The sequence below is a fragment of the Dendrobates tinctorius genome, unplaced genomic scaffold, assembly GCF_039654945.1.
Source record: "Dendrobates tinctorius isolate UK_male_01 unplaced genomic scaffold, ASM3965494v1 ptg000134l, whole genome shotgun sequence".
NCBI classification, from domain to species: domain Eukaryota; kingdom Metazoa; phylum Chordata; class Amphibia; order Anura; family Dendrobatidae; genus Dendrobates; species Dendrobates tinctorius.
In genome coordinates, this window is record NW_027361802.1 from 21,552,663 (window position 1) to 21,566,523 (window position 13,861).

At 39.7% G+C, this 13,861-nt stretch overlaps 1 protein-coding gene across 3 annotated transcripts in view; it reads left to right on the top strand.

The window, feature by feature from the left end:
* The window catches only part of PCSK5 (proprotein convertase subtilisin/kexin type 5), an 810,488-nt gene that overhangs the window by 509,476 nt on the left and 287,151 nt on the right, over positions 1–13,861 (top strand). The window contains exon 21 of one of the 3 annotated variants that reach the window (XM_073543785.1): positions 8,328–8,884. The exons of 1 other annotated variant lie outside the window; for it this stretch is intronic. In XM_073543785.1, the coding sequence (XP_073399886.1) occupies positions 8,328–8,443 (116 nt within the window). In that variant the 3' untranslated portion in view covers positions 8,444–8,884. Of the gene's footprint in view, positions 1–8,327; positions 8,885–13,861 lie in introns of those variants that run through there. One more of the 3 variants, XM_073543786.1, reaches the window with a different exon arrangement.

Genomic DNA, 13,861 nt, shown 5'->3' on the forward strand with positions numbered 1-13,861 from the left:
ACAATGTAGCTTGTCACAGGAAGGACACTATTGTGTCACAGAAAGGACACTGCAGCTTGTCACAGAAAGGACACTGTAGCTTTTCACAGAAAGGACACTGTAGCTTGTCAGAGAAAGGATACTGTAGCGTGTCACAGGACACTGTAGTTTGTCACAGAAGGACACTGTAGCATGTCACAGAAAGGACACTGCAGCTTGTCACAGAAAGGACACTGTAGTGTGTCACAAAAGACACTGTAGCGTGTCACAGAAAGGACACTGTAGCGTGTCACACGAAGGACACTGTAACGTGTCACAGGAAGGACACTGCAGCTTGTCACAGAAAGGACACTGTAGTGTGTCACAGAAAGGACACTAGTGTGTCACATGAAGGACACTGTAGCGTGTCACACGAAGGATACTGTAGCGTGTCACAGGAAGGACACTGTAGCGTGTCACAGAAAGGACACTGTAGCGTGTCACAGAAAGGACACTGCAGCGTGTCACAGAATGGACACTGTAGAGTGTCACAGAATGGACACTGTAGCGTGTTACAGAATGGACACTGTAGCGTGTCACAGAAAGGACACTGTAGTGTGTCACAGAAAGGACACTAGTGTGTCACACGAAGGACACTGTAGCGTGTCACACGAAGGATACTGTAGCGTGTCACAGGAAGGACACTGTAGCGTGTCACAGAAAGGACACTGTAGTGTGTCACAGAAAGGACACTGTAGCGTGTCACAGAAAGGACACTGCAGCGTGTTACAGAATGGACACTGTAGCGTGTCACAGAATGGACACTGTAGCGTGTCACAGAATGGACACTGTAGCGTGTCACAGAAAGGACACTGTAGCGTGTCACAGAATGGACACTGTAGCCTGTTTCAGAACGGACACTGTAGCGTGTCACAGAAAGGACACTGTAGCTTGTCACAGAATGGACACTGTAGCTTGTCACAGAATGGATACTGTAGCGTGTCACCGAAAGGACACTAGCGTGTCACAGAAAGGACGCTGCAGCTTGTCACAGAAAGGACACTAGCGTGTCACAGAAAGGATGCTGCAGCTTGTCACAGAAAGGACACTGTAGCGTCTCACAGAAAGGACACTGTAGCCTGCCATGATTGTGTTCAGTTTCTGCTAATAATATATTGCTTTGGAGAGCTGTAAGTGAAGTGTTGTTCTGACGATATTATGAAGTCAGAGGCAGCTACATAATTTTCTGTTGAGCTCTGGGTAGATCTGTTGACCAAGGTTATGTGTGTCTGTCTGCAGTGCGTGTGGTGCAGAAAACAATATTCATGTGCTTGGAGATTAATGTTTGCGTGTGACTCACATCAATATCTTTTTATTCTTATCTTCAGAAATACTTCTTGATTGTTGGGTTTAGATGTTTTTCCCAGTGAGCAATCATTTCACATCTCTAGTTCACATTTGATTTCCTTCCTTTTTATCCCAATGACAGAATTTCCTTGAAATGTTTTCAGTCTATTGACAGCTAGAGGAGAAAGACATCTCACAGCATAAACCTCTTCTCACCATCCTTATTTATAGAGTGTAAAAGTCACATTTGTCTTTCTTTATTGTGTTAGATGTAATTGTCAGAGTAATTTATGTAGATGCTGAATTTTCCTAGACGCAGTTTAAACACTTTAACTCTTGTAGCATGTGATGAGACCAAGGCAGAAGGCAGGTGTCCAAGGAAGAACAATGATTATTTTCTGCAGTTTTTCCATCCTCATAGCTGTATGAAGGACTGTTTTTTTGCGGGCAAGTTGTACTTTTGAATGACACCATTTATTGTATCATGTGATGCACTGGAAAGCAGAAAAAAATTCAAGTGCATTGAAATTGCAAAAAAAAAAATGCAATTTCACAATTTTGAAAATAGCTTTTTTTTTATTTACCATGTTCACTGTACAGTAAAACTGACCTGGCAATATTATTCTCCAGGTCAGTAAGAGTACATACATACCAAACGTGCATAGGGTTTTTTTTATTTAAGTAATGAAATAAAGTTGTTAAATTTGTAAAAATAAAAAAAAAATGCTTGTAATATCATTTTCCAAGAGCTGTAATACTTTCATTTTTTGGCATCAGGGGCTATGTGAGGATTATTATTTGCACCCTGCACTGATGATTTTATTTATATTATTTTGGGGTACATAGGATGTTTTGATCATCTCTTATTGCAATGTTGCGGCAGTTAAAGAAACGTAATTCTGACGTTCCTATTTTTTTCTCATTATGCCATACAGTGGGTACGGAAAGTATTCTGAGCCTTTTACATTTTTCACTCTTTGTTTCATTGCAGCCTCTTGGTAAATTCAAAAAAGTTCATTTTTTTCCCATTAATGTACACTCTGCAAAAATTTCTACATTTCTGTTTTTTTCAGTCAAGATGGGGTGCAAATTTATTAAAAAGAAAAACTGAAATATCACATGGTCATAAGTATTCAGACCCTTTGCTCAGACACTCATATTTGTCACATGCTGTCCATTTCCTTGTGATCATGCTTGAGATTGTTTTAGGGTACCGTTACACCTAGCGACTCCCCAGCGATCCCGACTAGCGATATGACGCGGTCAGGATCGCTGGTGCATCGCTAGGTGGTCGCTAGTGAACTGTCACACAGGCAGATCTCATCAGCGACATCGCAGGGGTCGGGGGTCGCTACTTACCTGTCAGACGCGGCGATGCTGCATCCTCCCGCCCGGCTCCACGCGTTGCTCAACGTCACAGCAGGAAGCGCCGCAGGAAGCTGACGACGAGAAATGATCCAGGAGCTTCTCGCGCGATCAGCGATAACCAGCGGGGGAGCCGGTCGGAGGTAAGTATCACATGCAGCGATATCGCTAGCAATATCGCTGCAACGTCACAAAATCGGTGACTTTACAGCGATATTGCTAGCGATATCGCAGTGTGTAACGGGGGCTTTACGCCTTCATTGGAGTCCAGCTTTGTTTAATTAAACTGATAGGACTTGATTCATAAAGGCACGCACCTGTCTATATAAGACCTCACAGCTCACCGTGCATGTCAGACCAAATGAGAATCATGAGGTCAAAGGAACTGGCCAAGGAGCTCAGAGACAGAATTGTGGAAAGGAACAGATCTGGCCAAGGTTACAAAAGAATTTTGCAATATTCAAGGTTCCTAAGAGCACAGTGGCCTCCATAATCCTTAAATGGAAGAAGTTTGGGAGCATAAGAAGTTTTCCTAGACCTGGCTGTCCAGCCAAACTGAGCATTCGTGGGAGAAGAGCCTTGATGAGAGAGATAAAGAAGAACCCCAAGATCACTGTGGTTGAGCTCCACAGATACAGTAGGGAGATGGGAGCAAGTTCCATAAAGTCAACTATCACTGCAGCCATCCACCAGTTGGGGCTTTATGGCAGAGTGGCCCGACGAAAGCCTCTCCTCAGTGCCAGACATATGAAAGCTTGCATACAGTTTGCTGAAAAACACATGAAGGACTCCCAGACTATGAAAAATAAGATTCTCTGGTCTGATGAAATGAAGATAGAACTTTTGGTGACAATTCTAAGCGGTATGTGTGGAGAAAACCAGGCACTGCTCAAGTAAAAAGCAAAAGTGCATTTAAATCATACATGGTTCTTAGTAATAATGTATTTGATCAAACATAGCATAAAAACCGTCCCACCATCGACAAGGTGACTCTGTGGTCGGGGCGGTCCTACGCTGTCTAGTATTAGTAACCTTATCATGTGTCAAAGTTGACGTCTGTGTGAATAAGGGCAGACAAGGACGGGGTCCCAACCACCGGACACCAGTCAGGGGAAGCCTTTAAATACAATTTCCAGCTCGGGAGAGGAAGGCCACACCCCAGCTTGCACAGGATGCAAAAATACAAAGAAAAAGCACAAAAAATTGAGCTTGGTTTGAGATGGTACACATGCAGCATATAAATGCATGTTCACATGACCAAAAAGCATACAAAACCTACAAAAGACAAAATGAAAAAAACCCTGCTATAATTAAATAAGTGAAAAGCAAAAGTGCATTTAAATCATACAGAGTTCTTAGTAATACTGTATTTGATCAAGGTACTGAGATATCCTGGATGAAAACCTCTTCCAGAGTGCTCTGGACCTCAGACTTGACCGAAGGTTCACCTTCCAACAAGACAATGCCCTAAGCACAGAGCTAAAATAACAAAGGAGTGGCTTCAGAACAACTCTGTGACCATTCTTGACTGGCCCAGCCAGAGCCCTGACCTAAACCCAATTGAGCATCTCTGGAGAGACCTGAAAATGCCTGTCCACCAACATTCACCATCCAACCTGATGGAACTGGAGAGGATCTGCAAGGAAGAAAGGGAGAAGATCCTCAAATCCAGGTGTGAAAAACTTGTTGCATCGTTCCCAAGAAGACTCATGGCTATAATATCTCAAAAGGATGCTTCTATTCAATACTGGGCAAAGGGTCTGAAAACTTATGACCATGTGATATTTCAGTTTTCTTTTTTAATAAATTTGCAAAAATGTCTACATTTCTGTTTTTTTTCAGTCAAGATCGGGTGAAGAGTGTAAATTAATGAGAAAAAAATTGACTTTTTTGAATTTACCAAATGGCTGCAATGAAACAAAGAGTGAAAAATTTAAAAGGGTCTGAATACTTTCCGTACCCACTGTATACCGATCAGATTAATTTATTTTTTATTTTAATAAGTAGGACTTTTATAAACGTAGAGATACTAAATATGTGTATTTTTTTATTTGTTTTTATTTTTATTGGGGGTGAGTTGAACCTTTTTTTTTTATATTTTTAAAAACATTCAAGTTTTTACTGTATTTAATAGTCTCCTTACAGGACTTGAAGCTTCTTTCGTCTGATCGCTTGTACTATACATAGCAGTGCATCAGCACTTCTATGTATAATGATAATCACTATAGTCATGACAAGTACGAAGTGGCGCTGATGGGCATGTGGAGTGATGCACCCCCTGACGGTGCATTTTTAATTCCTCTGTCAGAGATTGACTGGGCATTTAACAGGTTAACTGCCGAGTGTGGAGTTCGGCTCTACTCGCGGCTGTCAAAGGCACATGATGGTCAATTAAATCAAACACCATCTGCCGGGAAAGATGCGGGCTTGGCGTGCGAGCTTGCATCAAACATGTGACTTAAATGTATGTCATGAAACGGTTAAAATATGAGAAGTATTCAGCATACATGAGCTTATAATAACATTTGGAAGCAAACACCAAAATCTCCACTTAATAACATCAAGCAGATCAAGCAGAGATCTTGAAGATAGTAATAGAAAATTGCAAGGGTATTAGAAAGCTACATCACTTTTCATTGTACAGTGATTAAAGTGGTGGTCTGGTTGATATAAACAACCTCTTTAATCATTAAGCTGATCGGAAAGGGGCACTTTTTTAATTTGTAAGACACCTGGCACTAAGGCCCAGAATCTTTAAAGCGATTACGCCAGAATTCTGGCTTAAATTGCTTTGAAAAGTTGCTAAAGTTTTGTGCAATACTGAGTATAGAGCAGGAGGAGCTGACGGGATACGTAGTTTTGGAAAAATATTCCGTATGTGCTGAATTCTATTAACTGAAATTCCTGCTGATTCTGGGCTTAGGAGTCCAGTGGGTTGTATTGTTCAATAATTGACTGTCTTCCCTATGGGAGTGTGCATACACAGATAGCTGTCAATCATCAGTAGCACTGATCACTATAGTCTTAAGCTCAAAATCAGAAAGGCTTTAAATGAGTAAACTACTATTTCTACTATTTTCTAATATTTTCCCACAAAAATATGTATAAATCTTGTCAGATTATTTTGCTGTTAAAGGATTTATCCAGGCTTTGGTCAAAAGTCTGCAGTCCTTGTCATGGTGTGTGGTTTGCACGCAGTCATGATTCCTCGTTATTTCCAGCAACTGGACTGTAAATGGCCCCATGTACGTGATTTGCATACTTGTGCCAACCTCTCTCTATAGAAAAGAATTGAAATGAGCCAGATGAGACTAGTCGGCACGTGTCCCCAACTATTAAAAGCTACTCACATACATTCACGTGAACGTCCTTTTGCCGGAAATACCGGGGAGTCATGACAGCAGACACTGTTACGATTTGGCAGTCTGCAGTCACATTGAGTAACTTCAGACTTCTGTCCCAACGCATGATGTGCATGCAGTGTGTAGGCGCATGTTCACACTGGCCACTAAACAGACAAAACCCAAGATAAAAACAAAATAAGCATATGCAGTAAGCAATAAACAGCAATAGTGCATGGAAATAATATAGGTTACTTTGTTGACCAAATTTTGATTAAAAAACGTAAAAGCCATCCCACCACGTCAAGGTGACCCTATTTGGGACGGTCCTAACTTCTAGTATTAAAACCTTATGATATGTCAAGTAATGTAATGTGAATAAGGGCTGAGGGGGACTGAGACCCAGCTAAGGAACACCCAGTCGTAGGGAATAATATGAGTGTAATGTTCAGCTCAGAGAAAAGGGAGGTCACACCCTTATTTACACAGAGCACAAAAAAACAGACTTCTGTCGCAAACCTGGACAACCCCTTTATGTATGGGCATGTACATTTGCAACATGACAAATTCCTTTTAAAACCTGCTGCCCAAAGTTAAGATTTAGAAGGATTAAAAATAAACACCCCCTCCTTTCCCACATCAAATTAAATATGTAAAAATGTCTTCAAAATATACAGCCACCTTGGGATCTCCAGTTTAGATCCCCAAGTCTTTCCACATATACCGGTAACCAGTTTTATTTCTGAATGTTGCAGTGTGAGTAATGGTACAGGTAAGCTCCTACATCCCTCTTAGCAGTTCAGATTGCATGTGGGCCTTACGGGCTAAATTCCCATTATTTGTTCGTGACATTTGCAGATCATTTAAATAATAATGGAATATGTTGCATAAAAATATTTGCTTGTTTACCTAGGGCTATCAATCACGATGCATGTCAAAAATATCCATGATTTTCCAATTATATATTTTCTTGTTTTTAGCAATTTTCCCGTTGTTAGTAATTTTCATATTTACTATCTCTTACATTCCAGGTAAGCTCAAATTTGGATGATACTTTGAAGAGGACCTTTCAACAGTTAGAACACGTTATACTGGTCACATCATGGAAAAGTGGCTGCACGGCTGAATAATATGTAGTTTTTATTTTTTCATTTCTCATCTCCATTACAGAGATATATGATGTAACGTTTTAGTTATAATTTATTATAAGTCCAACAGGGGTCTACCAGAAATTCCTTTCTTGGGTCGTGTACTTTATCTCTTGCTTCACATTGACCAATCATAAGGAGGCATCTTGCAAGAGGAAAAAAAACACACCCCAGAAGGTCAGAAGAACATGCTTTCTCTTGTGAGATGTAATGACCGACAGTCCTACTCTCAGCCCTTATCTCTTCTGCTACTGTGTAGTATAGAACAGAGTTGAGTTTGGTTGCAGAAATTTCTAGCTTTTATCTCAAGGCAACCATGTACGGGAAGGGAGGATATAGCAGAGCTGAGTATGCTTACAAACATTTTCAGATCTAAATCTCAAGACAATATCAGTGAGGGGGAAGCGGAAGAGCTGCAAGACAGAGCTTGTAATGACACTCAGCTCTACTATATTTTCCTTCTACACCACACTGACTGCCTTGAGAGGAGATCTGTTAATATTTATTGTCACACTCAACTCTAATATATGCTGCATAGTAGCTGCAGAGATCAGGTCTGGGAAGAGAGCTTGTTCTTTTCTCCTGCATGACACCTCTTGCTTATGATAAGGCAGCTTCATATCAGGGTCAAAGTACACCCCCCCAGAGAACAGTCAGCCTAAAATCAGAAATTATCATCTAAATATCTCTATAATGGAAATGAAAAATTAAAGACATAAAAGCTACATTTTATTCGGCAATGCAGCCACCATACCATGATGTGAGCAGTTTAACTTGCTCAAACTAGTAAAAGGTCCTCTTTAAATGTATTTGGTATAAACATTGTTTCCTGCTACCTGATTCCTTTATGATTTTATCGAATATGACATTCTTTGCTATATTTATCACAATTTCTTGATGTTAAATTCTAATTTTCTACTGTTTTTTTTTTTCTATTTTTCTCTCTTTTATCAATGGATGTCAATCACTATCCACGGACCCTATATTCCTACCTGTTGAAACCGTGTTGAATGAAATGTTAACTCTGATGGACCAAATTGCCATGTTTTCCTGCTGCTGAATGGTTTCTCCCATCCAATCTTCCTGTTCTTACCAATCAAACCTTCTTCCATGTCCGTCTTGAAAATCTTGACATTTCTGCTCCTTCCTACTGTCAACCTCGGGAAAGCAACGGAAGAAGCGTGGGCTGAGGGTGGCTTCTGTATGCTAGTTAAAAAGAACAACCTGTGCATAAGGAAAGTACTTCAGCAACTCTGCTGCAGAACATGTACACTCAAGGTGTGATTGAACTGCTGCAGAAGCTTCCACTTATTAGACTTCTAGATTTTTCATATTAATAATAAAAAAGCCACCTCTTTCTCTCACTCTCTATTGCCCTCATCCCCCTTTTGGTTGGGGGATCGGTGAACTGTTTTGTTGGAACTTCAAAGAAACAAACAAACTACAACAGACCTACCTTGTATCACCGGGTGTTTACTTTCAAGCACCTGGATCCACAGTCAGTATTGTGTGACCAAAGCATTGATGCCAAAATAAAGAGTCAGCTAATGATGTGATGTCAGCTTCAAGGTATTGCTTTTTCTTGTTTATTGTTTGGCCTCCGCAAGGCAGGATGGGCTACAACGCGTTTTAACTCATTTAGTATTGAGATGACCTGCCATTTAATGAAGGGATACAGTGATTTATGTCTTGTTCTTCTGTGAAATATAAAAATATTTATCCACATTTTTATTTCATTTGTTTATTTGTTTTCTGTTGATAAATTCACTTGGATATCGCTTTTTGAAGAACAAATCTGATGACACTATGACACCCGGGCATATTTATTATAAGTGGTGTTTATGTGTTACACGCTTGTAGAGATCTGCAAGAAAAATTCTCAGGGTTAATCTAGATGTAAAACATTCATGTATTCAGCCAATGGATCAAAAGAAATTACAATGAAAATAAGAACTCAAGGCTTGATCGCGAAGGGCACTTAGGGAACCTTCAACGTAAATGAACTGAAGCTGCGGTGTCAAGGGCAGTACTTGTATGGGTTCTCAGATTTTCAGACCTGATCATGTTTCAGACAGATATATAAAAGCCAGATTAGACCTTAGCTGCTTGAAATACCAAGCGCTTTTCATACTGTTTACAATTTAAAAGGTCAAAATTGCTTCAAATACCTAACATTGCTCATAAATATATTAATATTATGAATTAGCTTGTTTGAAACCATGAAAACTACTGTAAGTTATTATGAAAGGAAAAGGGCTAAGAGCTTTGTATATTATTTTTTTGCAATTTTTATTTCAAAGAACATATATATATATATATATATATATATATATATATATATATACAGTGGGGCAAAAAAGTATTTAGTCAGTCAGCAATAGTGCAAGTTCCACCACTTAAAAAGATGAGAGGCGTCTGTAATTTACATCATAGGTAGACCTCAACTATGGGAGACAAACTGAGAAAAAAAAAATCCAGAAAATCACATTGTCTGTTTTTTTTTCATTTTATTTGCATATTATGGTGGAAAATAAGTATTTGGTCAGAAACAAGCAATCAAGATTTCTGGCTCTCACAGACCTGTAACTTCTTCTTTAAGAGTCTCCTCTTTCCTCCACTCATTACCTGTAGTAATGGCACCTGTTTAAACTTGTTATCAGTATAAAAAGACACCTATGCACACCCTCAAACAGTCTGACTCCAAACTCCACTATGGTGAAGACCAAAGAGCTGTCAAAGGACACCAGAAACAAAATTGTAGCCCTGCACCAGGCTGGGAAGACTGAATCTGCAATAGCCAACCAGCTTGGAGTGAAGAAATCAACTGTGGGAGCAATAATTACAAAATGGAAGACATACAAGACCACTGATAATCTCCCTCGATCTGGTGCTCCACGCAAAATCCCACCCCGTGGGGTCAGAATGATCACAAGAACGGTGAGCAAAAATCCCAAAACCACGCGGGGGGACCTAGTGAATGAACTGCAGAGAGCTGGGACCAATGAAACAAGGCCTACCATAAGTAACACACTACGCCACCATGGACTCAGATCCTGCAGTGCCAGACGTGTCCCACTGCTTAAGCCTGTACATGTCCTGGCCCGTCTGAAGTTTGCTAGAGAGCATTTGGATAATCCAGAGGAGTTTTGGGAGAATGTCCTATGGTCTGATGAAACCAAACTGGAACTGTTTGGTAGAAACACAACTTGTCGTGTTTGGAGGAAAAAGAATACTGAGTTGCATCCATCAAACACCATACCTGCTGTAAAGCATGGTGGTGGAAACATCATGCTTTGGGGCTGTTTCTCTGCAAAGGGGCCAGGACGACTGATCCGGGTACATGAAAGAATGAATGGGGCCATGTATCGTGAGATTTTGAGTGCAAACCTCCTTCCATCAGCAAGGGCATTGAAGATGAAACGTGGCTGGGTCTTTCAACATGACAATGATCCAAAGCACACCGCCAGGGCAACGAAGGAGTGGCTTCGTAACAAGCATTTCAAGGTCCTGGAGTGGCCTAGCCAGTCTCCAGATCTCAACCCTATAGAAAACCTTTGGAGGGAGTTGAAAGTCCGTGTTGCCAAGCGAAAAGCCAAAAACATCACTGCTCTAGAGGAGATCTGCATGGAGGAATGGGCCAACATACCAACAACAGTGTGTGGCAACCTTGTGAAGACTTTCCGAAAACGTTTGACCTCTGTCATTGCCAACAAAGGATATATCACAAAGTATTGAGATGAAATTTTGTTTCTGACCAAATACTTATTTTCCACCATAATATGCAAATAAAATGAAAAAAAAAACAGACAATGTGATTTTCTGGATTTTTTTTTCTCAGTTTGTCTCCCATAGTTGAGGTCTACCTATGATGTAAATTACAGACGCCTCTCATCTTTTTAAGTGGTGGAACTTGCACTATTGCTGACTGACTAAATACTTTTTTTCCCCACTGTATATATACATACATACATATACAGCATACTGTATGTGTATATGTCCATACATATATATATATATATATATATACACATACATATATATATACAGCATATGTGTATATGTCCATATATATATATATATATATATATATATATATATATATATATATAGAGGGAACACAAAGATGGATCAGCCTGTAATGTGTTCCCCTTATTTTTTTTGAGCAGTGTATATATATATATGTATATATATGCATTCAAATTACTGTTGTAATTAAAAAAATCAAATTATTTAATTATTGTAAGAGTCATTTCAGGAGTGTCTTCTATCTGACTGTAAAATATATACATGTATTGTTTTTTTATTTATTTTTTTTAAATCTGCTGATTGCTTACACAAGACAAAGGTGGTGCTTGTTTACTACAGGCAACATATTTCAAGATTTGTATGTATGTCTTCTCATGAACTCACTACTTTTATGTTAGTTTAACTGATTTGATACATAAATAAATACATTTTGGAAGGGATGCAATATATAATTTACATAGTGCAAATGTCAGAAGTGTTTGTATCCAACCCACTCAGTTTATGCTGTCTGTAGAAATTATATAGTTGTGGGTAGGCTCAGGCATTGGTCACTCAGTGTTTTTTGCTTTGGAATATAATCACATCGGGAGATTTTACCTGTTCAAATCCTTTCTTTCCCTGCCTTTCCTCCATGTAAATAACATGCCAGCTTGGCTTACCTGCACAGGATGTCAAAGAAGAAAGCTGTCAGCCGAGTGACTGTTGAGTTGATAGCTATGTTACGTCTGTGGTCAGTTTGATGCTTATGTTCATCTTTGAGCACACTATACAGTGAACAAAAATAATTAATTCATGTGGAAAAATTGCTTTCACCAACACTTCTGCAGAGCTGAAATCTCCCAGGATTCCTAGCTGATCACTTACTCCCAGGTTAATATTAATTTTATAGTGTGCCCTGCCGTAATCTGATGTACACGTTATATGGAATGTGTCTTGTAACAGACTTGTCAACTATTCCAGTGACATATAGCAGAATTGTGAATGCAGCTCCGAGCTAATAAGATAAGACAAGTGAAAGTATGAATTAACTTTTTAAGTTATAATTATTTATGTTTTTATCTTGATAAAGGCTTCTTTCACACTAGCGTCGTGCACTGCACGTCGCTATGCGTCGTTTTGAAGAAAAAACGTATCCTGCAAAAGTGCTTGCAGGATGCGTTTTTTCTCCATAGACTTTTATTAACGACGCATTGCCACACGTCGCAACCATCGTGCGACGGTTGCGTCGGACCATCGCCACCAAAAAACGTTACATGTAAAGTTTTTTGGTGCGTCATCTGCAGCATTTCCGACCGCGCACGCGCGGCCGGAACTCCGCCTCCCCGCACCTCACAATGGGGCAGCGGATGCGATGAAAAATAGCATCCGCTGCCCCCGTTGTGCGGCGCTTCCACACTATGCGTCGGTGCGCTGCAATGTCGCATAGCGACGTGCAGTGCACGACGCTAGTGTGAAAGTACCCTAAGGAGATCCATTTATAATTTCATTTTGCGAGGATTCTCAATTATTTTCTGTAGTAAAGTTCATTGCCTGGTCATAGAATCATAGAATGTAAGAGATGGAAGGGACCTCCAGGGTCATCGTGTCCAACCCCCTGCTCAATGCAGGATTCACTAAACCATCCCAGACAGATATCTGTCCAGCCTCTGGTTGAAGACTTCCATTGAAGGAGAACTCGCCGCCTCTCATGGCAGTCTGTTCCACTCATTGACCACTCATTGATTAATTTGGTCTGAGATTGGTTTCTGTTTTGGGGCCTACACATGAGTGTTCCTGTTGGTGAAGCCATCATAGCGGTTTCTCCAGTCCTTTTACATTTGCTGTGCTGGTCCTACCAAGAATCTAACTACCGTACTGTACATATGGTGCAACTTAGGTCTGTGTGTTTTGTGAACACATCCATTTTATCAGCAAAGCGACATTGCTAGTTACTAGTAAAGTTATGAACAAGATACACAGTCATTACTCCAAAACAGCCCAGTAGAAAATGTTGACAAAAATGCCTGGGTGCTGGATGTTAAGAAGCAAAAACGAGTAAAAACAATGTATTTTCTTTTTTTTTTTATATGTTCCATGTTTGCTGATTGCTTCTTTCACTCTACATACAGTAGTATTTATTATTATTACGGTATTATTATTATTATTATTATTGTGTCTGTGGTTACATTTTTGCCCTTGAACTTTAGAAAAATCTTTTTCTTAGAAAATGATATGGAATATGTTCAAGACTGAAATATCAAATATTTCTCAGTAACAGAGGAACAGACTGGCTATGTAAACATATTGCTGGACTTACATGCATATATAAATAGTTTGGGGAGTGAATTCCTGCTGACAAATTTCCTTCAGGCCACAATGCTAGTATTCAGACCCCTTTAAATTTTTCACTCTTTGTTTCATTGCAGCCATTTGGTAAACTCAAAAAGTTCATTTTTTTCTCATTAATGTACACTCTGCACCCCATCTTGACTGAAAAAAATCAGAAATGTAGACATTTTTGCAAATTTACTAAAAAAGAAAAACTGAAATATCACATGATCATAAGTATTCACACCCTTTGCTCAGACACTCATGTAAGTCACATGCTTGTAATCCACCTTGAGATGGTTCTACTCCTTCATTGGAGTCCAGCTGTGTTTAATTAAACTGATAGGACTTGATTTTACACACACCTGT